The 27,390-nt window shown below is 47.6% G+C and overlaps 8 protein-coding genes across 11 annotated transcripts in view; 1 reads left to right on the top strand and 7 right to left on the bottom strand.

The window, feature by feature from the left end:
- Window positions 1–10,992, bottom strand: part of LOC120894460 — a 145,180-nt gene extending 134,188 nt beyond the window's left edge. For all 3 annotated transcript variants that reach the window (XM_040297054.1, XM_040297057.1, XM_040297055.1), the window contains exons 1-3: window positions 10,881–10,992; window positions 6,833–7,057; window positions 6,303–6,708 (exon numbers count right to left, since the gene is read on the bottom strand). The gene's annotated coding sequence lies outside the window, so the exon portion shown is untranslated. The remainder of the gene's footprint in view (window positions 1–6,302; window positions 6,709–6,832; window positions 7,058–10,880) is intronic.
- LOC120894459 lies at window positions 10,917–15,289 on the top strand. Its single transcript, XM_040297053.1, has 4 exons — window positions 10,917–11,679; window positions 11,751–11,943; window positions 12,006–14,336; window positions 14,742–15,289. Exons 1-4 carry the CDS (start codon window positions 10,949–10,951, stop codon window positions 15,261–15,263), a joined length of 3,777 nt encoding a protein of 1,258 aa, XP_040152987.1. The 5' UTR covers window positions 10,917–10,948; the 3' UTR covers window positions 15,264–15,289.
- Window positions 15,290–15,325: 36 nt separating this feature from the next.
- Window positions 15,326–16,288, bottom strand: LOC120894465 (C-type lectin 37Da-like). Its single transcript, XM_040297064.1, has 2 exons — window positions 15,868–16,288; window positions 15,326–15,782 (listed from the first exon to the last, which is right to left on the bottom strand). Exons 1-2 carry the CDS (start codon window positions 16,003–16,005, stop codon window positions 15,405–15,407), a joined length of 516 nt encoding a protein of 171 aa, XP_040152998.1. The 5' UTR covers window positions 16,006–16,288; the 3' UTR covers window positions 15,326–15,404.
- Window positions 16,289–16,406: 118 nt separating this feature from the next.
- On the bottom strand, window positions 16,407–17,343 carry LOC120894467 (C-type lectin 37Db-like). The gene is made up of 2 exons (XM_040297066.1): window positions 16,959–17,343; window positions 16,407–16,878 (listed from the first exon to the last, which is right to left on the bottom strand). Exons 1-2 carry the CDS (start codon window positions 17,076–17,078, stop codon window positions 16,495–16,497), a joined length of 504 nt encoding a protein of 167 aa, XP_040153000.1. The 5' UTR covers window positions 17,079–17,343; the 3' UTR covers window positions 16,407–16,494.
- Window positions 17,344–19,375: 2,032 nt separating this feature from the next.
- LOC120894464 (C-type lectin 37Db-like) lies at window positions 19,376–20,797 on the bottom strand. The gene is made up of 2 exons (XM_040297063.1): window positions 20,025–20,797; window positions 19,376–19,955 (listed from the first exon to the last, which is right to left on the bottom strand). Exons 1-2 carry the CDS (start codon window positions 20,160–20,162, stop codon window positions 19,572–19,574), a joined length of 522 nt encoding a protein of 173 aa, XP_040152997.1. The 5' UTR covers window positions 20,163–20,797; the 3' UTR covers window positions 19,376–19,571.
- A 113-nt stretch (window positions 20,798–20,910) lies between these two features.
- LOC120894466 (C-type lectin 37Db-like) lies at window positions 20,911–21,798 on the bottom strand. The gene is made up of 2 exons (XM_040297065.1): window positions 21,588–21,798; window positions 20,911–21,504 (listed from the first exon to the last, which is right to left on the bottom strand). Exons 1-2 carry the CDS (start codon window positions 21,723–21,725, stop codon window positions 21,136–21,138), a joined length of 507 nt encoding a protein of 168 aa, XP_040152999.1. The 5' UTR covers window positions 21,726–21,798; the 3' UTR covers window positions 20,911–21,135.
- A 1,410-nt stretch (window positions 21,799–23,208) lies between these two features.
- On the bottom strand, window positions 23,209–24,570 carry LOC120894468 (C-type lectin 37Db-like). 2 transcript variants are annotated; one of them, XM_040297068.1, is made up of 3 exons: window positions 24,215–24,570; window positions 23,744–24,132; window positions 23,209–23,663 (listed from the first exon to the last, which is right to left on the bottom strand). In XM_040297068.1, exons 1-2 carry the CDS (start codon window positions 24,338–24,340, stop codon window positions 23,764–23,766), a joined length of 495 nt encoding a protein of 164 aa, XP_040153002.1. In that variant the 5' UTR covers window positions 24,341–24,570; the 3' UTR covers window positions 23,209–23,663; window positions 23,744–23,763. The 2 variants fall into 2 exon arrangements, with proteins under 2 accessions (XP_040153002.1, XP_040153001.1); XM_040297067.1 differs by lacking the exon at window positions 23,209–23,663 and having other exon boundaries at window positions 23,677–24,132.
- Window positions 24,571–24,694: 124 nt separating this feature from the next.
- Window positions 24,695–27,102, bottom strand: LOC120894463 (C-type lectin 37Da-like). The gene is made up of 4 exons (XM_040297062.1): window positions 26,813–27,102; window positions 26,551–26,747; window positions 25,681–26,373; window positions 24,695–25,611 (listed from the first exon to the last, which is right to left on the bottom strand). Exons 3-4 carry the CDS (start codon window positions 25,816–25,818, stop codon window positions 25,228–25,230), a joined length of 522 nt encoding a protein of 173 aa, XP_040152996.1. The 5' UTR covers window positions 25,819–26,373; window positions 26,551–26,747; window positions 26,813–27,102; the 3' UTR covers window positions 24,695–25,227.
- Window positions 27,103–27,390: the final 288 nt, after the last annotated feature.

Here is a 27,390-nt window from a genome sequence, read left to right as displayed (position 1 = left end):
CACGTTGAAACGAGAGTAACAATTAAGCGCCTTGTAAGACATGACCTTCTCCAACATCCCAAGCACCGCGTGCTGGGGCCACCCCCGGGCCTTTGCCCTTACACCCTCCCGGCTCTTGTATCCGCGGTGCTGTCATCGCCTTCGTCCCCGGGGCTATCATTTTATATCGTCTCGAAATCGATATCGACGTGCGAATCGCCAGGCGAATGAGAAAATCGTTCAACCTATCAACATCCTATCGGCCAGCATCGAGCGCAGTGTGTGCAGTTAACAAGTATACAGCAAGGGGCCACAACTGTAAAAAAAATCCCCGCGCAACAACCCGCGATCCTCGCAGATGGCATACGAAATGGAGAACACATAAAAACGTAACAAAAAAATAAAACTGCTCCTCGCACCACTGCCCAAACTCTTGCTGCACCATCGTCCAACAGGTCAAAGCTTACCACCCTGTGTCGTAGGGTCTCACAAGGTTCTCGGGGCTGAAGAGAATCGTATCTTTGAAAAAAAAAAAAGAAAACCTTGCGAATGTGTCGGAAGGGTGGCGTATCACGTACACCGATCGGTAACAATCACATCAGTGGACACTTTCAAACGACACATCTACGGCTACATGTGCCAGCTATAGGTGACACCGGCCAGCAGTGTGGCACAGAACGATTTGTTCCTAAACGCTGGGGGAAGAGGAGTGCACGAAGAGCGCCACAAATGTTGTCCACCATTAAGAGAAAGATAAAGGACATGTTAGATTATTAGTATTCTATGAGAATTATGATCATGGGTCATATGTTGCTATGCTTCGGTGTTGGGGTGTTGGTTAGAGAAGTAATGTTTGACAGAAGAGAGCTTGACGTGGAGAAGGAAATGTAGCTCTATAAAACGCTTACAACAAGCTATAAAGAGTGTATTGATGTTTCTTCCATTTAGCACCACACTCCACCACTGGTGATTTAGCCATTTAGCACCACACTCCACCACCACAGAGGGGGGATAAGTTGTGTATGGTCAGTTAGGGCGATGATGACAGCTGACACCTGTCGAATTAGAAGGACCAATTAAAAGACTGCCTGCTAGTAGTAGCCATCAAGCGGAGCAGAGTATATATCGGGAAAAAAAACTCCAAAAATAGACAAGAGTTTAACTTGAACTCTATGTCAATGCTAGAACTCCATACTAGCCTTCCAGTTGGAAATGTTCAACTAACCCCCCACCGTGTGATCACCTGCCAGGGTGAAGATTTTGTCACACCCCATACGATAACCCCAGTGCCTCGCAGTACACAAACATACCAAACGCCGGGAGCAGTAAGCTGCGTACCTGCCGAACAACGCTCCAGCAGAAGAAGTAAAAACCCAAGCACGGGGACCCATCTACACTGCTAACTCGCAACATGTTGCAACCTGCCATCCGTGTTGGCCAACACGGTGGGTCCCCCCGCCACAGACCGACGCTGGTAAAATTCCCATACGCTCCCTTCGTTCGACTCGATGTGTAAAAACCCCTGGACAAACTGGTCCAATCGGTTCGGATTGCGTGAGCCCCTCTGTGCGTAGCACCGCAACCGTCCGACCGGCTCCACTCTCCCGGTGTGTGCGGAACTCACCTTGGACGGTACGATACCTCCCCGGGGCGGAATGTGGAACAAATGGTAGCTCGAAGGGATTTTCGAGCCGGTGCGCTGTCTTATCCGTCTACATAATCACACTGCGTGGAGGGATCAGAGGAGGGAGCGACCCGAACCACATCAGTCCCGAACCGTTTGCCAGGGACGCACCATCTTGTGGCATTGTTTTGGCCTTTTTTCGGCCCACATACACGTACAATAGCAACGCAAAAAAAAACATCCAAACGTCCTTACTTTCGAACCGCCAAGAAACGAAGAGACTGCGCCCAATTCGTTCGATAATTTGTGTCAATTTTAGGTCAATCAGTGCCCGCGAAACAACGGCCCCTTTTGTTGATGGTTTTTTGATGACATTTTGGAGCAGATGAACCCGCAACCGGTGCGTTCCAATTAATGAGATTATTGTTCGAAGCTCACCCGAAAGCGCAGCAAGGGCCCCGGACAAGACCCATTGATGAATTTCATACGTGCGATGTGGCCTTACATGCCACCATGGCTGTTTGCCTTGCGTAATCGCCACTCGACCAGCTCTTGCAATCGAAAACCGACGCTGGGATAATGTGTTTGTTTGATTTATGTTCGATGAGTTTTAATTTGATCATCACCAAACAAACCCTTCGCTGCATCGATCGACGACTCGTGTCGATCACTGTCGTCTTTATAATTGGCTGAATTCAATTTCGATAACTTCATTTGGGATTTTTTTTCAGCACCCCAAACCTTTGTGGTGAATCAACATTTTAGATCACACGTGCACAAGGTGAAGATGTGCGCTGGGACCAAAGCAACGCAGGGCACTGTTTTATCTCAAGCCTGACAAACGGTGACGCATCGATTACTGCCGGAAGGCGTTAGCACTCCGTGGCGACTCAATTTCCAGCACGGGGCGGGGGGGGAACATCCGGTCGGAAAATCCGCCTCACACCGCCGGACCGCCGCTAGTGGCAAAACTCCACGATGCTGTTGCACAAACGCTCTCCACGGCGGCTCGTTTGCGGTTAAATCGACACTCATCATCAACGACATTAGCACCACCAGCCTGTGGCCTATACTGGTGCAGCATTGCAGCCGATGAACCGTGGCCCGAGCAACCAAACCCAGGAGGTTAAGGTGTGTTGGTTGTGCAAAAAAAAAAACAAAACAACCGAAAACAAAAGCAAAAGAAAAGCATCAAACACATACACATACCCGTAAAACACAGCCGGCGCAAGGTTTAGACGCCGATTTTCCATTAATTAGTTTTAATTCTTCCATTTCGAGGCACATCGAAATGGCGTTACGTGGCCTTCAAACGGCGAAACGTTTCCATGTCCGCCACAAATATCCGGCTCGCTAAAACCCATTCCACAGTCTGTCCATTTTGGTTGGGGCTTATCTAGAATTTATGGAGATGCAATTGCAAGTCAGAACTGTGAGGTTCGTCGTCTATAATTGTTGTTTTTTTATTGCTAAAACATACCTCAAGAAGATAAGCATAAGACTCCCCAAATTAGTGGTTAATTAAGCATACAATTAAATACTTCTAAAGCAAAACACAACTCAGACTTGAGTGTACTGGTTAGAATGCTAATATAAGGTCCGTTGCTTTTTTCTTGAAGGTCTTTCTGTTTGCTGTGGATGTCGATTTTATATTTATTTATTTTTGCACACCCCAAACAACCTGAGTGGTACAAATTGACCTCGCCGGAGGTCAAAACTAACCGCCAGCGCAAGGAAAATGGCCCCACAGTATCACACCCAGTGTCACACCAGATTCGATCAATTGGAACGGCGTTTGGGTGAAGAGGAGGAAGCGAGAGCCATCGTCTCACCCTTGTCTCTTATGTTTCATCTCCCCCCCCCCCCATTCCGGTTGTATAGTGTGTGTAAGTGTGTGTTTTATATCGGTAATTGAAGCAAGGCGACAAACTTCAGTAGCTACATTTATTACCATTGTTGATTTATGGTGCTTGTGGCTCTGGTGCGGACTTCCTTCCTGCTCGAGCCGGTTCGGTACGGAACAGGCCCTCGGGCGGCACACACAAACACACAGAACACGGTGGTCATAGTTTGGTGGCGTTTAATTGTTGTGCCCTCCATAGCTTACGGGCCATGGTATAAGCAAGGCAAACGAGGATCTTTTCGAGAGCAAAACACGATTTTCCTCTTTGGGAGATCATTTCTTTCCCTTTTGATGGAGATAGTGCTTAATTTTGACTTCCTCAAAGGGGCTATTTAAAGTAGGTTGTCAACTTCAAATACTTTAAATCCTTGTCAACACACCTCAAACATCCTTACACCAACTGCTCCACGCTTGGGACGCGTGATATCACTTCACGCCTGCAGGTGCAACGGTGCAGCGCCCGTGCAGCTTTGGATCGCATTCCAAACCTGCAGAGGAAGTTCTAGCACCTAGGCCCTTCGCACCAATCCCCATCACAGGTTTCACACGACTCTGCTGCAACAGAGAGGTTGGGCAAACGCTGCTTTTAAATGCTTTCATTAAAAGCCACCACATGCAGGCTGCACCCAGGTTGATGGCGGTGGGTCACCCCATCGACACACCGCGAAACAATAATGATCGGAAGACACCTCACCAGCAGAAGGGGGCAAGCAGCAAAACATTCTTACCCGGCAAGAGGGCACATTTTCTAGTGCACCCTCCTCCTCCCCGCAGTTCGCGTTCCAACCGAGCGGAACCCACGGAAAGCTGCCACCACCCACCGCCAGAACGGAGCGAGGTGGGAGCACTTGAGTCGCACGAAACTTGTCGAAGGATGATGATCGATTGGGTGTTTGGCGTGTGGTATGTGCGCGTTGACTTTGCAAAACACGCATCCCTCTCCCTCTCACTCGCTCTCTCACCGTCTCCCCGTCTGCCACCCATTAGCGGACGGGGGTGCAATTTTCAATTTTCGGTTCGCAACCACCTTTCAAGGCGGTCGTGTCGTGAAAAATCAATCGCCCAGCCGCGAAAATGCACATGGAAAGTGAAGGTGCGCCCGAAAATGGTTCCAATGTTGGCCAAACTTGCCAAAAAGTACACAAATTGACAGGGCGGCTCACATATGGTCATTCATGTGCTGCACACGCAAACCAGCCCCGTTCGCGGGTGGTGGCAATGGGGAGGTGTCTTTTTAAATGGAAAATACACAATGCTCGGGGACCGCCACTCTTGCCAGAGTTTTACTTTGTACGTACCCACACATATAGAGAGATCGCATTTTGTCTACCGATCAATTAAATTGTACCACCATACGGTTTGTGTGATGGCCATCAGCGTTCCTCAATCGATTGGCCGAGCAGAACAAGCACAACACACACAACATGCCTATGAACCAACACAACAATCGTCGGTAATAAAGGCTGCAAAAAGAGAGCGAAAAAAATCAGGCAGAAGCCCCACATAATATGTAATCGCAAATGCAACTGCATACCCCCTCCCTCCGGGGCATGAAGACAGACACTCACCCACCCAACCACCCCCAAACACCTTGTGAAAAGGCTGAAGAAAACCGTCTACTCTTTTTTTTAGCTACTTCTTCGGCTGGGTATCCCCTTTAACACGTCTGTCGGGTGGCTGATGCAGACCCGCGCATCCAATGCAAAAACCCATTCAAGCAAATCAGTCCAATCGCAGGAGCCGTTGCAATGCAAACTGTGGATGCAAAAAAAAACCTACAATCCAATACATTCTTTTCACCCAACGCAGGCCGATCGATTGCGACGCTCGACACGGTGTGGTCTTCTATTTTGAATGTTTGCCCAACGGTTGTCCGATGGTGTCCAAAGCAAAGCCCCATTTTCGTAACCCCCACAAACAAACAAAAAATGAACGTCTGGCCAAAGATATTGTATCATGAAGGCAGGGGCGCTACAATGTGCGAATGGTGAAGACAGAGCCCTCCCCCGGTTGGTACATTTTTACGATCGATTACTTTGCTAAATTAAATCAGTCATAATAATGCACGCTCATGCTTACCTTCTAGTCGGATGATGGTGGGGAGGAGTTTTGGCTTTCCGTTTTCTGTTCGAACTCCCCATCCAACGGAAGTATCGCTTGTAGCATTAACAGTTGAGGGACGGAAGTTTTCGATGTAAGTTTCGCGGTTGCAGTTTCGGGCTAACGGCTCGCGTATAAATTATCCTCACCACACGGAACACTTCATCACACACACAGAGAGAATGGATTGTGTATTGGCACGAACGAAGTAATAGCGGACCAAAACCGAAAGTGAACATCCTCAAAATTGCTACCAATATGGTTAGGTGTTCTCTGTCATGTACTAGTACTGTCACGCTCACTGCGGGAGGGATCACTTTTATAGACAATAACAGTGCAATTATTTCACAAAAATTAACACCATTTTCGAGCCACTTTACAGCACAAGAACAATACGTTGCGATAGTGTTTGGCTGCACCATTTGCCACTGCAAAACTATTTCACAACCACCTTCCAAACGGCAACTGGGGATCGTCACGTTCCACTAAGCACCAGTTCAGCGCAAGCTTCTAAATCATACACACTCATCCAGCAAAGCAACACGCGGTTCCAGATGATATCGTCGCGGGGATCAGGAACACTTTGCAATCACACCGAAGAAGACGCGTGCAACGGGATCCACCATGTAGACAGTTCCTATCGGTACACGCGCCAAAATAGCCCACAAACTATCACGAGTTGAACCCAATACTAACCCCAAAAATAGACACGGTGCTTTTCTTCCGTTACAAGCCGCTTTGTGACCCTTCTCGATTAAGGGGGGCTCGGTGCGCACCCAGGAACGTTCGCCAGAAAAAAAAACTCGCCACGCGCCAGGACACAAGGGAGCAGTGCAAAACACACGACCGAACGCACCTCACGCGTTCACAGCAGCGGAATGGTTTGGGTTTTTGGTACGAAACCGAGCGATGATCGATCGAACCATGCGCGCGCGCGATCGTTCCACACACATCAGCGCACCGGGGATCGTCGATTTTCGGTTGGGGGGGGTTTTCGTCGACTTTCAACGTGCGCCTGCCTACTGCGTTGCGGGTTTGCGTTCCCCTACTATGAACTACTTCACTACGGCGGTAGTAAACGCTTGTACACGCTGCACGAGACCTACAACGAGACACAGAGAAAGAGAGAGGGGGAGATTCGGCCTGCAACCGAACGGAATCGGGTGGGGGAAAAGCCTTCGTCTACGAGGTGCGGTGGTATTTACCACCCAACCAAACCAACCCACCTTTCGTTCACTAAGCAACCGTCGTCATCGTCTGGTAAATAATTTCTTTCTCCAAACGCGAACATGAATTTCGATCATACCCGCTAACTGCTGCTGTTGCTGCTGGTGCTGCTGCTGCTAACCAGGCATAAGAAAACATTCCCGCGCCTTCACTTCCACACCGCACCAGGGCGGAGACGGGGGCTCGTGACTCAATCGGTGTGACACGGGCCACAGTAGGAAGCTCTGTGTAAAGGAAGTAAACGAAACTTGATTGATAACTGGCTCCTTAAGTGAGATGAGAAAGGAAAGATCGTAAAGATCGGTGATCGAGTGCTTCTTGGTCCATTTTAAGAAGCTGGAAGACTGTGTTATTCGGGCTATAATATGACTTTGTAAACATAGATCAAATTAGAAAGGTAATATAAATGACTTCAAGCAATTGTTTAAGCGTTAGAAGTTATTCAAAATGTATCTTTAGTTTTGTTTGCTGAAATGTTACTCTCATTCAAAGACATTCTCAACAATTGATCATTTGATGAATTTTCAAGAGATATTCATATGCTTCATGTAGGTCCCAATTAAGCAGCACTCAGTCTGAAATGATCTTCACAATAGGAGATGATGTTCTAAAAGCTTCACGCATCCAATGCATCATCACATCTCGCCAAAAGATAGCAATAGCTAGACGCAAACATGTCCCAACCGGTCCCAAAACTTCCAAGACAGGTTTGCCTGCCGGTTGACCCCGCCAGCATTATGTCACGCGAACGGCAACGCTTGCCGAATCTTGTTGGCATGCTTTCGCTACGCTAAACTTTGCCAAACCCTTCCCAGCACTCCAACTCCAGCCCAACCCCGTCTCCCCCCTCCGAAAAGCCACTTTCTTGTGAATCTACAAATTATGCAAATAACAAAAAAACGCACAATTCGCACAATAACCACAGAGCCCCACAACCCCACAACCCAATCCCTCCTAATACACACCTAATAAAAAATGACACAACACTCCCGGCGGTACAACAATAATAATAGTAATGACTGGAGGAAGGCATCGGGCGGGTGGAACTGGGTCAACTGCGGCAGCGGGGTGCGTACGAAATTTGTCGCGACTCCCCAAAAAAAAAAAAGGTTACTTGACGCTCTATGCCTCTTCTTTTGGGGAGATATTTGGCAAAATGAACATAAAAAAGCTCGTAAATTATTGCATCTTTACAGGTCGAAGGTCGAAGGCAGCTGATCCGACGAGGGATGTTACCGACGCGAGACAAATGGCTAATGCACGGCTCTCACAGGGGGTGCGCACCAGGGGATGAACGAATTTACTTTTCAGATAAAACACGCCCAAAGATGAATGAGGCCGGACTGCAATCACTGCTGCTGCGGTTGTTGTGGTGGCGCAGTTGGGTAAGTAAGATGCACGCTGCAAAAGAAACACCCGAAATGAGTAAAAATGGCTTACCCGGATCTAAGTTGACGAATGTACCCACTTACTGATTGGAATCATTCTGCTCAAAACGGCTGCTCAAAAGGTGTTCCACCAGAGATTTGTCAATCACTTCTGGCCGCATTAGATCATCCTTTCTCCGCTTCGTTCGAACAGCTTCAAGATTTTTTTGTTTTTACTCGTGTCGTTCGGTGTGACTTATTTTTAACAGAAAAAGGTCAAAACGACAGTAGCAATCGGGGAGTGGAAGACGCTTTTACATCGGCGTTCGAAAAATGAAGCTGTATCGCTTAACCTTTCGCCAGTCAAGAGGGAGCTCGTGCTCAAGGAGGTGCCCGATGCCATCAGTAAACTTCAAACCTACCCAAAACGGTTCAACAAAGTGTCGTCTTTTGGGAGTCGCCACCACGCCAAGTTCCACCAGCTCGCTCCGTAACTGTTAGTTGTATAAAAATACAATGTGTTGTTTTAAAATTTGCACGAAAAGAAGCGTTTGCCGATTGAGGAATATCTCTCCCTTCAGTCACTGCCAACAGACATCTTCACATTGCACAGGTTCACACAGGTAGCAATCTTTTATCAAACGATCTTTACCATCAAAATGTTGGCAAACGATGGACAGGGAATGTGTTTGCCCAAAAGCCAACGGCAAACACATTTTTCAATCATTTGCCTCATGCAAACCGGCAAGTCGCCCGGTGCTAGAGATGTTGCGCGTTGTTTTCTCTCCTCTGCTTTTAATCGATTATCCGAATCCGCAGGAAAACCGTTTACATAATTATACCCCCTCGTTCGGAAGGTGTCAGAAGAAAGGCAGCTCCAGCTTCTTGCGCTGTCGTTTAATGCCACCAGAAACGCCCGAAAGCGAAAGCGCTAATCGAAGAAACGCCGGAGAACACCCTGGATGATGATGATGATCATGATGATGATGATCGTGTTGCCACACCTTCCCGAACGCGTAGCAAACGAACGGTCGGGGCGCGCGGATGGGCACACCATCATCACCATCATCCTGGTCCTGGATGGCTGGACGATGATAATGATATGGATTTTTTGGGGCACGTTGTTTCATAAATATTCACCCGTTTGATTGATTCTAAACGGAGGCTGCTCCGTTCCTTTGGGGGCTGGGTTCGCGTCAAGGTCGCAGCAGAAAGAAACGATGCGATAAGGGAATCGGTTGCTGCAACACGCGGGAAAGTCCTGCAAAAGGGAGGCTTGGGCTGTGTCCCTGGAAGCACATTCCTATAGATGTATGGATTTAGTTTACTTTAGCTGTTGAAATTAGTGTTGGGTTTCATGAGTCTTTCGTTGAGATTCATTCATATGAATCTTCAGCGATGAGTGATTCGAATCTCGAGTCGAATCTTCAAAGATTCATAAATCTGCAAAGATTCATGAATCTATAATATTCATAAATCCATTGACATTCATATTTCTCTTGGAATTCATGAATCTTTAGACATGTATGATCTCCAAAATATTGAATTTGCCCAATCCCACCTACAACTTGTCCGTTTTCGGTTCAACTCCGTGGTACTTTCCAAGAAGTCTCAAAAGTCTGCATAGGCTGGCATGACCACGTAGGTTGTTAAGCAAAAAAAAGAAGAATAATAAAAAGCTCAAGCTTTATAAATTTTTGACATTTTTGAATCCTTAGAGTTTTATGAATTCCTAGAGATTCATAAATCCATCGAGATTCATAAATCTTTTGAGATACATAAATCTTTGATGATGAATGAATTTTTCCATTCGGGATTCAGATTCATTGAATCATTCCAAAGATTCATTCAGATTCAAAGTGGGTAGAAAGGAGGTGTCGTCATGTAGAACAATTGGGCATCGAGGCTTTAGAAAAAAGCACAAAACCAGGATCGACGGCAGTTGTCAAATGCGACGAATGTTGCTGGTATTTGGATATGATAAATGAATTTTTTTCGTTTGATAAACATTTGTTTAGCACTAAAAAATGTATTTTGCGTCCACACTCCATAAATCGGCATTTTACACGTTATAATGCAGCTGCTGCCTGTAAACAAATATCGACGGCTGTTGTCAAACTGAATCTCAAAATGGCAACATGCCAAACGCTAAGAAGACATCTCCTCTATATTCCACCTTGTTCAGATTCATGAATCTGAATCTGAATTACCCAACACTAGTTGAAACATGGTAAAGTACTGAAAAATCAATTACACGTGTAACTTCTGGCACCATCACCGTCGCGTAAGGTGCTGAATATCCTGAACTTATCCGAACGCAATCATTACATACAACGGCTGCAGATTAAAACTACCTCAAAATATTAAATATTTACATTTTACCTTTTTGTAGCACAAAAAGCACAAAACTCACGAATCATTTTTTAACGAATTCCTTACGATTTTCCAATGCTCTGGCGACGGTACGAAACCGATTTTGGGCACGCAAACCTCTACTGCAAGTCCCAACACATCACAGCCGGTGTAATCCGTGCTTAAGCGCCATCTGACAGCAACGACCGTTTGGCTCGAAATTCCCGACGCGTCATAAACCGATCGCACACCCTATCTGCGCCTTGCATATCTCGCTTGCAAAGGGCACGAAAAGTGTTTCTAATAAAGTGTAAAAACGCATACTCACAATGCTTCCATCAACCAAGTGAATAATCTCGCGCACTGGTGATACAAAACGGCCGGATCGCATCGAAAATGCAGCGTGTGATGTTGGATCAGAGTGGCGTCACACTTTCGCCCAAACAAAAGCGCCTATCCGTCGGGTTCGGGGCCGGGTCTTCGGTACAGATTCACAAAACGGCCACACCGCCCGCCATGCAGCAACGCTCCTCGGTGTCGACGCACAGCGAGTCGAAAGTGGTTTACGACGATGGTGCCACTCCCGGTAGAAGGAAGAGCCTGCACGAGGCGCTACTGATGCGTCTCCTATCGACACCGAGCGATGAGCCGCTGTTTCAGCGTAGCTCATCGGACGCACCCGAATCGCAGCGTACGGCGGACGATTCCTTCGACAGCTGCCTGTCCGGAAGAAGCTCACCGTTTGAACTGGATCTGCTGCACCAAACACCGGATGCGATGCGATGCAATACTCCGCCGGCGGTCGAATCGGTCCAGCCGCCCAACCGCCATCTGCAACTGCTGATGCGTGATTACAACAGTCCTTCAGCGACGGCTAGATTGCGGGCAGTGCGTGCCCTGAATTCCGTCTCCAAGCGCAACGCGTACGGCAACTTCGATGTGTCGTATGCGGAACAGGACATCATTACGGAGGAGGAGCGACAGGCGCTGGAAAAGCGCACGATTCAGGAGGTGATGCGCGAGGTGTGCGTGTACGTGGAGGTACGTTCCGGGACGGACAATCGGTCGGACGGTATCAAGGAACACATCGCATCGCTCGGGGCGAAAGTTAACGAGCGACTCTTGAAGTAAGTAATGGAGGGATTATTGGTTAATCACAAATTGTAACATGATTCGTTTTATTCTATCTTTCTCACAGGGACACAACTCACGTAATCTTCAAGGATGGATTGCTTTCCACGTACCAAAAGGCGAAAAAGATGAACATCCCGATTGTTTCGATACTGTGGATCGAGGCGTGCAAACGGCACAACTGCCTGATGAACCCGAATGACTTTAAAATTTCCAACCTAGAACGGTACGAAAATCCTGATCTCTTTAAACGAATTCGAGTAAGTAAAGCAACGAGTTTGTATTAAATGACAAAAAGTTAAAAAAAAACCTTCTTTTTTAGCGTCAAAAATCGATGCAACCTGGTGCAGAGGCAGCAGCTGGAGCCAAGAAACGCCCCAACGTCGCAGCAAAGACAAAGGCAGCCCCCGTGGCTCCAGTGATATCTCCACCGGCGAAGCTCCCGGTGCTGCATCGGATCCGGAAAGACGATCGTCTAGAGCGCATACTGAGCGATTTTGAAGCAGAAAATCAAATCGACAGTTCGGCCGACGGTCCGATCGATGAGTACGATCAGATGCTTCAGGCGGCTCCCATGCGCTTGCTGGAACGCTTCCGATCTACACCGACACCGATGGAAAGGGATGAGGATAATCCGACCTCAGCCACTACACCAACCACTTCCTTCGGCACCAATGCGGCCAGAGAGGAGCAAACACCACAGGAAGCGAACAACGAAACGCTTACACGTCGAGCTCTTTTCCCCGGATCTGGAACGAAGCCACGATCTTCCGGCACTCCCCGAGGGCGTCGCAAGACGGTAATGTTTACCCCGCAAATGACGAATGTAGAAGAGGAGCAAACCGTGGCCGACACCAACTGCAATGAGATCGATGAAACTCCAAAGCAGACTTTTCGTAAAACGATTGTGCTACCAAATGAGGACGCAACTTCCATCGAAACAGAAAAGTCGTCAAACGCTTCAAACCGGCGTAAGACTATCGTTGCTGCTGCTGCTGCGACTGAAATTGACACGGTGCCATCCACCACGACCACCGCCAGATCCACTCGCACGCGTCGCAGCACACTCATTCCGAGCGGAAAGGAACATGTTTCTCTTCCGAAGGATCAACAACCTAGTCTCAGTGAGCGTAACGATCTCAACCAAACGGAAGAACCTATCACAATCAGCGATTCGTCCGTGCAGCTTCGCCCTGTGCGAGTATCTAGTCGGCGTAAAACGATCGTCGCTGCAAAGGAAGCCGAAACTTCGGGTCCAGCAGTAGTCACACCAGCGTCTAACGTGTCGAAGAACAAACGTTCCCGGCGAAAGACGATCGCTTTCGGTAATGAGGAGAATACGCCACCCGTATCTGCGGCCATATCGATGGAACTAACAAAGACTGATTTAACGGCAAAGAAGGTCATTTCGAGAGCACGTGGTACGATCTGCTCGCCGAAAGACATGGAAATGTCAAGCATTACTCGTCAGAATCCAAAGGGTGTGAACCCCATTGCCGGAGAACTGACAAAGATAAACAGCACTGGATCTGTAATAAGCATTTCATCGGAAGAAGGCAATCGTCCTGCGACAAACGCCCCTAAGGATCGTCGCCGAACCCTGTTCATCCCGACCGTTGAGCGTGCGACGGATGCGATCATTAAGGCGTCACCGAACGATACGACACGATCATCGCTGGGACTTTCCCTAATCAACCGGCGTAGAACACTGTACACACCGAGCCACTCCTCCACTGCGATGGAACCGCTGGAAGTGAGTGAAACACCACCACCGCTCACCGATTCATTCCACCAACAGTCGGACTCACGTCAGACGCATGCCGATGGCAGCAGTATCGTCAATCGACCGAATCCTACCTCCAGCTCTACGCCAAAGTGTACGGTGGAACCGCCGGAACCGACCTCAGCACCGAACCGTAGAAAAACGCTTCTCCAGCAGTACGAAGATTCGCTCGTCTTCAGCTCAACGCGTGCACCGGATCGTCGACGTCGTACCGTGTTTGACATCACGATGGACATTATGGACCATCGGCTGACGGAAATCAACCGTCAGGCGGCGGCAGCAGCAGCAGCAGCATCATCCAAGCCACAAAGTGAAGAAGCCAACCCCACAACGGATAGACCAGCCCCCTCCGTGGCACCGGTTGAAGTTACCCTAAAATCACCAACACCTCAGGCCATTCAAACCTGTATGGATACGTACTACCGGAAGGCGGCCAAATCGACCGAAAAAGCACCACCACCTCAACCGACCGAAGAACCACCCCGCAAGCGTAAACTGTTTAATGTTCAAACATCGGAAGAGGACATAATGCCGCGACTGGCCACCGTCGGGCGTAGTAATAAAACACCAGCAGCGACTAAACGACGCTCACTGGCACCTTCGAGTGATATGAAAAGCCCGACAAGCTCGTTAACGAAGAAACGGCGCACAACGGCACTGTTCACGTCGCAAGCCGAACCTGGCCAGTGTCAGCCAGAGAAGGAAGGACCGAGGAAGAATCTATTCCCTGTTGGAAGAGGCCTACCAACGATGGCATCACAGTATCCACCGAACGGTGGGCAGACACAGCAAAACGGTGGACCACTGCTTCCCCGTCAATACCTGGCCACCACTAACCTGCACACCGAGCAGAGCACGTTCGTGAAGGAGGTACGCTTTCAGTAGAGCATGATATGTAAACCCTCAGTGAATTGAACACAAAAATGGGGATGAAATTGAGGTTTTAGCTTGGCAAAAGGGGCAGTTGTTGGATAATATTGTAGCTCGCGAAACATCTGTCGAAAGGGGCAATTGCATGTAGTGAAATCGGGGGGTGTTTTTGTGGTTTTTAGCTAGTTTGCGTTCTTATTTTCATTCTACCCATTGTTTTCCTACAACTGGCTCAATAAAGTCATGTGTTTGCACTTTTTTTTAACGAAACAATCAATTGCCTTTCTTTGCTATCACGTGTTGTGTCCCTTCAGTACGATCTCCCATGAACAGTCTCCATCGCTATCAAATAACAACATTTTTAATCTTACTTCTTCTTACTTTCTCATCCCCCGCTTTCCCCAGGCCATTGCAAGCCTTGACGGATTCATCATCGAAGCGAACGTGTCCGACAACACCACCCATCTGGTAACGCTCGAGCCGCGCCGTACGATCAATCTGCTGCGTGCGCTCATCCGCGGTCTGTGGATCGTGCGCTACGAATGGATCGTAGAATCGTACCACACCGGTCGGTGGCTACCGGAGGAACGGTTCGAGCTGAAGGAGTTTTCCCGCGCGGTACAGCTGAACCGGAGCGAACGGCAAGCCTTCGGCAGCCAGTACCGCAACGAGCTGTGGGCTGACTTTGCCCCATTCTGGATATCGCCGCGCTGTGCCGTGCCCGCGCAGCAGTTGCGCGAGCTGATCGTGCTGTGCCGCGGAAAGGTGACCGGTAATGCGTCGCGGGCAAAGTTTCTCGTGGTGGAACCGAACGATAACGATGCGGCACCGATCGAGGGGCAGATTGTGGTTGCCCCCGGCTGGATTCTGGACAGCATTACCATCAACAAGGTAAAGAAGCTGTCGAAAAAGTATCGCATCGAGTGATACTGTTTATTTTAAAGACTGACTATAATATAGGTAAGAATCAACACTGACACACAGTACTGTACTGTTTGACGGTTTAAATAAACCACACACTCTCTTATTAATCCACTTTAAATCACACAACCGAAACCACCCCCGGTTCTAATCGTACAACGTTTCGCACATGAAGAAGTTGTTCGCCCCGCACGGCCTATCGTCGAAGGTGTAGTTGATTGACCACGGCTGGAAGTACTCCAGCACGACGCAGTGCTCGTACGTGCAGTTGTCGTGCATCGCGTTGTTCGGTTCGTTTTTGGTCCACCGATCGAACGTCAGCCGTTCGCCGGTCGAGGAGCAGAAGAACTGTCCTTCCTCCCCGAGATCGTTACCGGACGTCCACATGTGCAGGATGTCGTGCGTTTTCGTGTATCCACTCTTATCAATGTACTCGATCACACCGTTCAGCTGTTCATCGTTGTTGATTGTCACCAGAAACATGCCGCGCGTTCTACAGTACTCCGATGCCTTATACCAGTTAAGCTGTGTGTGTGGGTGTGAACGATGAAAGAAATGACACTTTTAATCAACCACAAGACGTGTTACGACATCACATCGTACAAATCACCTTAAATGTGTTCCCGAAGTAGTACGATTTCTCGCGGAATATGCCAAATGTGTTGATGTCCTTCTGCGTGCTGATGAACCCAACTGCCAGGAAGCTGAGCAAAATCGCCACCAAGTTGGCCAAGCGTTTCGTTTCCATGGTGCTCACGTTCACGTTCAACAACACGTCTGTCCACACACGCTCACGTCGCAAACGATTCTAACGGATAGTGTGGAAATTACGCACCAAATTACTGTGTGATCATCAACATCATCTTGCTCTTGCTGCCGCTGTCTGTGTGTCTCTTAGGGTAGGGCGATGCAGCTGTCTGTGCGATCGCGATCACCAGTAAAACCAGTTTCTTCTTGGGCTTCCCGTTGTTTGACTACAAAATTCAGGTCTGCGTCGGGACGGATTGCGGAAGGTGATGGTGGTGGTGATGTTGTCGCATGGTTGTCGCGGAGTGGAAGGTTATCGCTATACGCACGGGGTTTTACTCATGCTGCATGCAAGATCCTTGACCTCGGAATAACCGAAAAGAAAACCCAAGATCGCTGAAGTAGGGGCTAGCAAAGCGAGCACGCTTCTAACTGGTTGTGGTTTACTCAAAATTCTTCACATAAAAACATCAGGTCAGTAGTAAATACATCATGCAGGCAACGTTTCACAGATAAACAGATACTCCCGCCCACAGAACCGATCGTTGAAGGTGTAGTTATAGTTGGCCCCACCCTCCGACCAGTACTCCAGGATCGCGCAATCCTCTCCGTTGCAGTCGTCGATCTTGTAATCGTTCGGTTCCGTTTCGCTCCAGTTCTGATAGTTTACGCGCTCCCCCGTCGAGGCCCAGTGAAATTCGCCCTCCTCGCCGAGATCGTTCGCCGATATCCAGGCCATCAGACCTTTGTGCGTTTTCGTGTACCCGGTACTGTCCAGATACTCGATGACGGCTTCCCGCTCCTCGGCATTTCGCACCGACAGCAGGAACATGCCGCGCGATCGGCAGTACTCGACCGCCTTGTTCCAGTTGAGCTGGATCGTGGTGGATAAGAGATAAGAGATCGTATTACCGAGATTTCGCGCAAATGTTTCAGGAAGATTAACACACTCACCTTGAAAGAGCTGCTAAAGTAGTACTCCTTCTGTCGGAAGAGACCGAATGTCGTGTCCTGGGCCGCCAGCTGAAGTGCCGTTAGCAGGAGCAGCAGAAACAGTGTCTGTGGTTTCATCATTTCTTAGCGATGGCTTCGAAAACACTGACCACCCGGGTACGATCGCGCGTTGAGTTCACCGACGCTGCAGATAAACGCTGGAGCAGCATAATCAATACCAACACAACATTGTTTTATTAGAAACGCAGGGCTCATCGGCAGGGAATTGTGGAAGCGTGTGTGTGGAACCTGTTTGAAGAGCGTACACAGACACACAAACACACCAACGGGCAGAGCGTTCGTCGTCAATGTGAAGTGATGGCAGAACTGTTGACCTTCTATAATCGGATGGGAATGGGTTGATGATCGACTAGAGCATCTTGTTAACATGAATGAGATCTTTTTTTTTATTTATTTTTAGTTTAATCTACCAACACGTACATTGAATTCACACATATACACTACGTACTACGTACTACGTACATTGAGGTCGGAGCTGTCGGAGTCGTCGTAGCCGACAGAGCCGGTTGAAGCCGTCGGAGTCGTTGTAACAGCCGGAAGTCTGAACGACTCCGACGGCTCCAACCGGCTCCGTCGGCTCCAGGCGGCTCCGAAGGCTTCCGACGGCTATAACGGTTCCGGACGGCTCCAAACGGCTCCGGCTGCCGACTAGCGGCTCCGGACGGCTCCGAACGGCTCCGAGTACGGAATTTTGCACCTACCTTCCGGAACCGCTTCCGATTTTGGCGGAGTCATTCGGAAGCGATTCCGGATTTTTGTTGAATTTAATTATCACTAGTAGTCATTCGTATTTATCACACTTTTGATCGCATCAAACTTTTCCTGGTCCTGAATCGACACCAGAAACATACCTTCACGACCACACTACTCGAACGCTTTCTGCCGCTTTCTGGATAGCTGTAATGAGGAAGATTGAAGATATTGGGAAGCTTTTACTCTAACAATCTTGGTGCCGGTTTATAAGGTTGAAACGAAGCTAATTTTTTACCTTAAAAGTGTTTATAAAGAGATACTCTTTATTGCGGGATATAGCAAAACCAATGTCACTATTCCGCTGCGACTGTATGGTGCTTAAAAGGGAGAAAATCACACAAATCAAGCATAAAGCAACCTTCACCAAACAACCCATCATGGGGAAATGAATCTTCGGAAGCGATGAGCACCAAATAGCGGAGTCCTTACTGTAAACTGATCGATTGCAAACTGAAAAGGCCGACGCTTTACAATCGTCCTAAAGATGGATTTTGAATAGAATTAAAAACCGGACCATAATTTATACCACTTTTGCATCGAACATAGAACCAGCTTTTGCTGATTTTCGACAGCTTAGCATTGCATACGGACCAGGGGAACCCAAATCTCATATCGAACGCAGTGGCGGATCAAACGCTGGTCGATCTAGGCGGTTGCCTGGGGCGCCCCGTGGATCGTTAGTATAACCAGTATGTATAACAGTAGGGAGAGTACGGCGCTGTACTAGTGATCGACCCGTGATCAACGATCAACAGCCCCTTCCTATCCTTCCCCCTGCTCCCCCGCTCCCCCGCTCAACAAGTGTAGGGGACCTCAACTCTTCTTTCCGCTCCACGTTTCACGCAAAAACTCGTCCAAACGCCGCCTATCTTGGGTCAAAGGTCAGCTACGACTGTAGCATGGAAGCTAAATTGCGCACAAGGATGCTGACTTCCAACCGACCATTATGTAGCCTGAGGAAGTACCCCAAAGAACCTGTCGCGATGGACGAAGCTGGGGCTATATCGCACCTGCATAGTACTAGTACTCACATACGCCTCTGAGACGTCAACACTAGTGATGGGAAAAAGGAAGCTTTGGACGGAATCGATTCCGACTAGCTCCGAATTTTTGTGGAATCGAATGCGGACAATAGGTCCTGAAATCTGTCCCGGAATCGGCTCCAGATTCGGAGTCGACTCCGGAATTCGTATCGACTCCCGTATCGACTCCCTAGCTTTAATTCCGGAGCTGATTGCGATTTTCGGGCCAATTCCAAATCAAGAGACGATGCTGACTCTGGATCCGATTGTGAAAACGAATTCGGCTCCAAAATCTACTCCGGAACCGTCTTCAGAATCGGTTCCGGAATCGGAATCGGAATTGGCTCGGGAATTTATTCCGAACACGGAATCGGAAACGGGTAGTTTCGATTCCGAGCTCCCATCACTAGTCAACACTATCCATATCTAACAAAACTCTTGTAGCCGCGTTCGAGAGGACGATGCTCAGCAGGATCTTTGGGGCCCGTCTGTGTGGAAGGACAATGGAGGAACCGATATAACGGCGAGCTATGTGAGATGTACGGTGAACTCCCGGTTATACAGCAACACATTATTCATACATTTGCGATTGCTTTGCATTGCATACGGCCCAGTGGAACCGTAAACTTTTGTATTTTGTAATGTTCAGTCAGACGGTTTACAGAATACGCACTTAATTCGAATATTGAAATTTGCACGTTTTGATTTCTCAGTAAAAGTGGGAATTACGATAACTAAATCCCCTTTTACCACTATTACAAGCACTATATCCTGTACTCTAACCATCTAACGATTCGCACATGAAAAAGTATTCCGCTTCGCATGGTCTATCATCGAACGAATAGGTAGCACCGAGACCGTTTTGGTAATGCTGCAGCACCACACAACGCTCCACTGTACAATCGTTCACCCGCCCGTGGTTTGGTTCACCCTGAGTCCACCGATCAAACGTGATCCTCTCACCGGTCGACGTCCAGAGGAATTGGTTTTGCTCTCCCAAATCATTGCCCGATGTCCACAGTTGGATGTTGCTTTCGTTCGCAGTAAAGAATCCACTTTTCTTGATGTATTCAATGACTCCATCTAGCTGTGACTGGCTGTTGATCGATACCAGGAAGAGTCCTTGCGATCGACAAAAAGCGGATGCCTTATGCCAGTTTAACTGTTAGGATGTAGTGTATCACATCATTATCTGAAGAGGGAAAACAATTGATCGTTAGTGGCTACTTACCTTGAACGTGGTACCGAGGTAGTACGATTTCTCCTCAAATGCTCTATAACCTACCGCATCACGATTACTGGCAGATAAGCGAAATAGGGTGGATACTATGAAGAGCAAAATAATCGGAGATAGTAGGGGACGGGCCATGATGTATCTTGGAAGACAGTGCTGTTCGATGATCTGTCTCGGTCAGTTGCTGATGCAGGTCTGACGATGCCATGCATTTCACGATCGAAGTGATCGAGCAATCGACTTATCAGCATGTAGGCCATTCTTGAATGCAGATCGATGTCAAGAGAAGCTTTGCTATTTCTATCAGTGTGTATTATTTTCTGAGCTATCGTCTGCGGCGAATGATTCATTAAAGTATGTCAAGGCGGTGCTCACGCAGGCTGCCAAACTGATAATGTCACTTATAATGTGGATGGAAAAATCTCTGCACGTTTTGCTTCCACCAAGGGCTTAATGGGCCGTATAGAATAGATGAACGCACGTATGAAGTCGTCTAAAATTGTACCTATCTCAGGTCAAAGGTCAGCACCGGCAACAGCATGGAAGGTGAGTTGCTCAGAAGGATCTTTGACGGAAGGATGTCTGTGTGGAAGGACCAGAGAAGAGTTGATACAACGGCGACCTGTATGGTGATTTTACTGTCCTGCAGCGTATCAATCTCACCAATCTCACCAAGGTGGGCTAGCCATGCAATACGCATGGAACCGGAACCCTTTTAGACCGTCCACATGGACACAGGCCCAAGTTGAGATGGATAGATGGTGTTGAGGGGTACGCCATTAAAGCAGGGATAACACATTGGCAGACGAATACGAATAGACGCTGGACCGTGAGTGGTTTCGGACACTCCTGAATATTCAACAATGACACAACAACTGCAATGTTTTATGGATGAAATAAACCGCACCGCTCTCTTATTAGTGCACTTAAAACACATAACCACGCCATTCCTAATTGGTGTACATCATAGTAGCCATATGAATGGATGTTAGGTTGAGCAACATCATACAGTACACATGGCGTAAAATCATATCAATGGAAGAAGTTCAGCGGAGCTCATTCAAGTGTACTTTTTAGCAAAGATTAGCTCTCAAATACAACACTAATCCTACAACGTTTCACACATGAAGAATTTTTCCTTCCCGCAAGGCCTATCGCCCAAAGTGTAGTTGACGGAATGCAATTTGAAGTGCAGCGTGACACAATTCTCGTATAAGCACATTCCGTGCCTCGCATTGTTCGGTTCACCTTTGTCCCACCGATTGAACGTCACCCGTTCGCCGGTCGAAGAGAAGAAGAACTGCCCTTCCTCCCCGAGATCGTTACCGGACGTCCACATGTCCAGGTCGTTGTTCAGGTTCAGGTGTCCGCTCTTCTGGATGCACCTGATCACATCGTTCAGCTGTGCATGATTGTTGATCGACACCAGAAACATGCCGCGGGATCTACAGTAATCTGTCGCCTTATACCAGTTGATCTGTATGAACGATGAAGGAAATCTCACTTTAAATGCACTGCAAACACGTTACGACATCTCACCCGACAACAAACTAAAATCACCTTAAATGTGTTGCCGAAGTAGTACTTCCCGAGGCATAACTCGGACGTATCAACGTCTTGATGTGTGCTGATCAACCCAACTGCCAGGAAGCTGAGCAGAATCGCCACCCAAGCGTTGGCCAAGCGTTTCGTTTCCATGGTGCTCACGTTCACGTTCAACTACAGTCTGTCCACACACGATCGCGTTGCAAACGATTCTAATGCCAATTCGCGCTGGCACGCGGTACATATAGTTTGGAAATTACACAACAATGATGAATTGTGTGCAATTTTCTTGTTGTCTGTGTCTCCTGATAAGGCTAAAGATATGAGTTTGTTCTCGGGATTCCCGTTGTTTGCCAATTAATGTTTAAGGTGGATGCAGGATGGTGTCGTCCGGGGTAAGGAGAGAAGGTTATCGCTATGCTCACGGTATGCGAATGCTTCATGCAAGATCTTTGACCTCGGAGTAACCAAACATGTTGATGATAAACAATTGCATGGAATTACCGAAAACGAAAATGTTGGAAGGAACCTAGGAACAGTTTAACACTTTGACGGCCGCAACACACTAGTGATGGGTAAAATCAACAAAAATCTAGAAACGCTTCCGAATGACTCCGCCAAAATCGGAAGCGATTCCGGAAAGTAGGTGCAAAATCCGAACTCGAAGCCAAGGGTTTCGATTGCTCCGACCGGCTCCGGACGGCTCCGATGGCTCCGGACGGCTCCGAAAGGCTCCGAAAGGCTCCGACGGCTCCGGGCGGAATCGACGGTTTGAATTTGTCGGAATCGGAGCCGGAGTAGCAATGCTAGGAAGCGATTCCGAGCCGTGGGTGCGATTCCGATGACCCATCACTAGTTCGGAGTCGTCCGGAGTCGGAGTTGTCTGGAGTCGTTTGGAGTTGTTCGGAGTCGTCGGAGTAGTCAAAAGTTGTATGGAGTCTTTCGGAATCGGAGTTGGTCGGAGTCAACAGGAGCCGTGTGGTTTAATGTCCTTGTGATCAGACATTTCCTTTCGTTGTGTTTTTTGTCTTTCTGTTTGCGCGTGCACTTCCTATACAAGCCGACCTCGGCCTACTCCAGATGACTATGGATGACTCCGTGCGCAGCCGATTTTGGATGACTCCAGACGACTCCGGACGACTCCAACTCCGGACGACTCCAACTAGGGACGACTCCGGACGACGCCGACTCCGAACGACTTCAGGCGACTTTGGGCGACTCCGGGCCATTTCGGATGATTCCAAACGACTCTGGATATTGCAGCGCGGACCTACCTTCCGGAGTCGATTCCGAATTTATCGGAGTCGGATCGTAGTCGACTCCAGATTTTTGCCAACTTTACTCATCACTACTCCGACGACCCCGGACGACTCCGAACGACTCCAGACGACTCTGAACGACTCCGGGCGGATCTAGTGGTTCCATATTGCCGGAGTCGGAATCGGACTAACAATAGTCGGTGTCGGATCGGAGTCGTGGGTGCGCTCCATACAGCACATCACTAGTTTGCCCATGCTGCACATGCAAGATCTTTGACTTCGGAATAACCGAAAATATTGTTGATAAACAACACCACGAAAATACCGAAAACGCTCCAAGGAAGGTTCCTGGGTCAAACGAAACATCATTTTAAAGCATAAGTCTTCTTCTTTCCGTTTTTGTGCATGAAATGAGTCAAAATATGTCAAAGTTTTATTTTGCTTCTCTTTTCAAAGTATTTCATTCATTCTCTACCCTCACCATAAGAATCCGTAAGCGTTATCAAGAATAATGGAATGAGGATCAATTTTAATACGTTTCAAGGAACGTTCCTTGAGGAGTTGATACAACGAATCATCGTACCAAGGTGGGCTGGCCATGTTATACGGATGTATCGAGATAACACACCCCAAAAAGCGCTTTTAGACCGTCCACAAGGACATAGGGCACGTAGTTGGCCCAAGTTGAGATGGATAGATTGCGTTGCACACAGAGATCCTATGTCCAACATAGATCGTGTGGAGGAATACATCATTTACGCTGGGATAACAGGTTGGCAGACGAATAGACGCTGGACCGTGAGTGGTTTCGGACAAACCTGAATATTAAATACTGACATAACAACTTTAATGTTGTATGGATGAAATATACCGCACCGCTCTCTCTTATTAATCCACTTAAAACACACACACCTGCACGCTGTTCCTAGATCCTACAACGCTTCACACATGAATAATTTTTCCTTCCCGCAAGGCCTATCGCCGAACGTGTAGTTGACGGAATGCAATTTGAAGTGCAGCGTGACACAATTCTCGTATAAGCACATTCCGTGCCTCGCATTGTTCGGTTCACCTTTGTCCCACCGATTGAACGTCACCCGTTCGCCGGTCGAAGAGAAGAAGAACTGCCCTTCCTCCCCGAGATCGTTACCGGACGTCCACATGTCCAGGTCGTTGTTCAGGTTCATGTGTCCGCTCTTCTGGATGCACTTGATCACATCGTTCAGCTGTGCATGATTGTTGATCGATACCAGAAACATGCCGCGGGATCTACAGTAATGCGTCGCCTTATACCAGTTGATCTGTATGAACGATGAAGTAAATCTCACTTTTAATGAACTGCAAACACGTTATGATATTTCACCGTCAACAAACTAAAATCACCTTAAATGTGTTGCCGAAGTAGTACTTCCCGTGGCATAACTCGGACGTATCATGTGTGCTGATCAATCCAATTGCCAGGAAGCTGAGCAGAATCGCCACCCAGTTGGCCAAGCGTTTCGTTTCCATGGTGCTCACGTTCACGCTCAGTAACGGTTCAAACGGTTCTAACGCCAACTCGCGTCGGGATGCGGTTAATATAGTTTTGGAACTATGCACCAATTATGCATTATGCTCAATCATCGTGTTGTCTGTATGCCTTGATTAGGTTAAACAAATCAATTTGTTCACGGGATTCCCATTATTTTGTATCGGTATTCCCGTAGACACAATTAATGTATGCGGCGGTTGCAGGAAGATGTCCTCGACAGAAGAAAGGGAAAATTATTGTTATGCTAACGGAGTGTACACATGCTGGATGCAAGATATTTGACCTCGGAATAAACGAAAAGAAAACCAAAGGTTTTAAGGTAGGCAGTGGAGTTAACTGGATTGTAATTGCTTTCTATTTTCTAAATATTCTTCATATAAAAAACTGGTCCAAAATTATGCAGGTAACCTATAATTCCCGTCCACAGAACCGATCGTTGAAGGTGTAGTTATAGTTGGGAAAGGATGGCCGTGCAGTCGTCGATCTTGTAACCGTCGAGGACCAATGAAATTCACCCTCATGGCCGAGATAGTTCGCAGACATCCAGGCCATGAGGTCTTTATGCGTTTTCTTGTACCCGGTACTGTCCAGATACTCGATAACGACTTCCCGACCCTTCGGCACAGCAGGAACGCCAGTACTCGACCGCAATTTCTGCTAGAGATCAACAAATCTTTCAAGATTCACGGATCATTTAAAATGTATACGCATCATTAGCAATTCGTCTATTTTAAGAGATTTGATTCGAGATACGAATCACTGATCGCTGTTGATTCATATGAAATAATCTTTACAGAAAAAAGCTTGTGTATGAAATTTTAAATTAATCCAACTCCTTCACCACCCCAACACGTTATCCTGCACTCTAACAATCTAAGGATTCGCACATGAAATAGTATTGCCATTCACATGCTCTATCATCAAACGAATAGGTAGCACCGAGACCGTTTTGGTAGTGCTGCAGCACTACACAATGCTCCACTGTACAGTTGCCCACCTGAGCATGATTTGGTTCACCCTGGGTCCATTGATTAAACGTGATCCGCTCACCGGTCGACGTCCAGAGGAATTGATTTTTCTCTCCCAAATCATTGCCCGATGTCCACAGTTGCAGGTTGCTCTCGTTCGCATTAAAGAATCCACTTTTGTTGATGTACTCAATCACTTCATCTAGCTGTGACTGGCTGTTAATTGACACCAGGAAGAGTCCTTGCGATCGGCAGAAAGCGGCTGCCTTATGCCAGTTTAGCTGTTCGAATTAAACGATTGATATCACTATTCGGAGTAGGGTAACAGTCGACCGTTGGTGGCTATTTACCCTGAATGTGGTACCGAGGTAGTACGATTTCTGCTGCAAAACTCTATAACCTATCGCATCACGATTACTGGCAGATAAGCGAAATAGTGTGGATACCATGAAGAGCAAAATAATCGGAGATAGTAGGGGACGGGCCATGATGTATCAGTGCTGTTCGATGATCTATCTCGATGTGTTTCTGACGCCTTCCTGACAGACACTGGCATATCGCAATTGAAGTGAACGGTCAAGCGGCTTATCAGCATCATAGGGTTTTTCAGGTGATGACTGTTTTTATGCTTTTAGCACACTTTCTAGACATTTTTGCACTGGAAGTGATACTTTGCAGTGGCGAGCTAAGGATAAAGCTATCACAGTAGTGAATCTAATTGTGACGGAATATGGATTCTAAGGCACTCTGATTGCAAAGGCCAAATGGAAATCCAAAAGGAATAATCATGCACTAGAATTATCACGAATAAGGTTGCCTAAGAATCCATTTCCCATAAATTGATATTTGGAATGGTGACCGCTTTATCGTCCAGCGTGCGATCACTTCCAAAGTATCACTTCCCGTGCGTAAGGGGCCGGAAAGTGTGCCACAATTTCCAGAACCCCTGCAAACCCCTGTAAGTTCATCCTTGGATGTAGATCACTATCAAGATAAGCTTTGCTTTGTTTGCTACCAGAGCCTATTACTTCCCGGCCAATCATCTGTGATGAATAAAATGATAGATTAGAGGCGACATTCATTTCATCTAGCAGGCTCTGGCTGTTAAAAAAAAAATGCTTGCATCGATTGTTTGATAAGAATGCAGCAGTTGCACGACGGGACGGTCTATCGCGGCTACAACGCAAGCCGGTTATGTTTCTATTTCTGGTCTTTCTTACCCTGGCGGATCGTGTGTCGTCGATTCATTCCTGCTGCGGAGTTTTATTTTTGGAATATGGGCATCCTCCTTCTCACCTATCAGCTACAAGAGGTCATTGGTGCATTTCACAATTTGGAGCTCTCGAGCGGTTGAATCGTCTTTCACCGGTGTCTGTGCACATTAAATGGGTTTCATTTATATTTAGATTCATTCAAGCTGCAAAGAAATATAATAAAATAATTTGTTTAACACGTGCTTTCCAAAAAGACTGTACTACGTACTTTTCCAGTCACCGGTACTGTAATTATTCAGCAGCATCTTTCGGCCGACACTAACACCAACACACACCGTGGCAAAATCGCATTTGATTTCTATAACACGCTCCACCTCCAAACGCACCGGCGCCATCCGTACCACCACTACCAAAGTAGGCGATGAATAGTATGAGAAAAATGTGAAACGTTGCCTGCTTGCCAGTTGATGTCGGTTAAACATTCCGAAAATGCCGGCCGGTGTAAAAATAGCAGCCGCTGCAACAAAAGGTCTTATAATGCGCACACCGACACATTACCATACTGACCGAAACACACACGCACACACACGCAAACCTGCATGTCACGCACATTTTTGCCCAACTTCTTTTCCATGTGCAAATTCTGCCCCTCTCTAGGTGTGTGAGTGTGTGTATGTGTGTTGGTGAGATGCATAATGGACTCCCTGTTTCAATGACCTTTCCGTGTATCTTCCCGGGTGTTGTGCGTATTGCCCTTCCGGTGAGGATTAATTTTACTTTGAAAGAAAATTATATGCAATACAGCGTCGTAAAATAGAATCACATTTGCCTATCCACGAGACATTG

The sequence above is a fragment of the Anopheles arabiensis genome, chromosome 2 (genome assembly GCF_016920715.1).
Source record: "Anopheles arabiensis isolate DONGOLA chromosome 2, AaraD3, whole genome shotgun sequence".
In the NCBI taxonomy this organism is placed as follows: domain Eukaryota; kingdom Metazoa; phylum Arthropoda; class Insecta; order Diptera; family Culicidae; genus Anopheles; species Anopheles arabiensis.
Note: the sequence above shows the minus strand (reverse complement) of the source record. Positions and strands in the feature narration are given on the sequence as shown.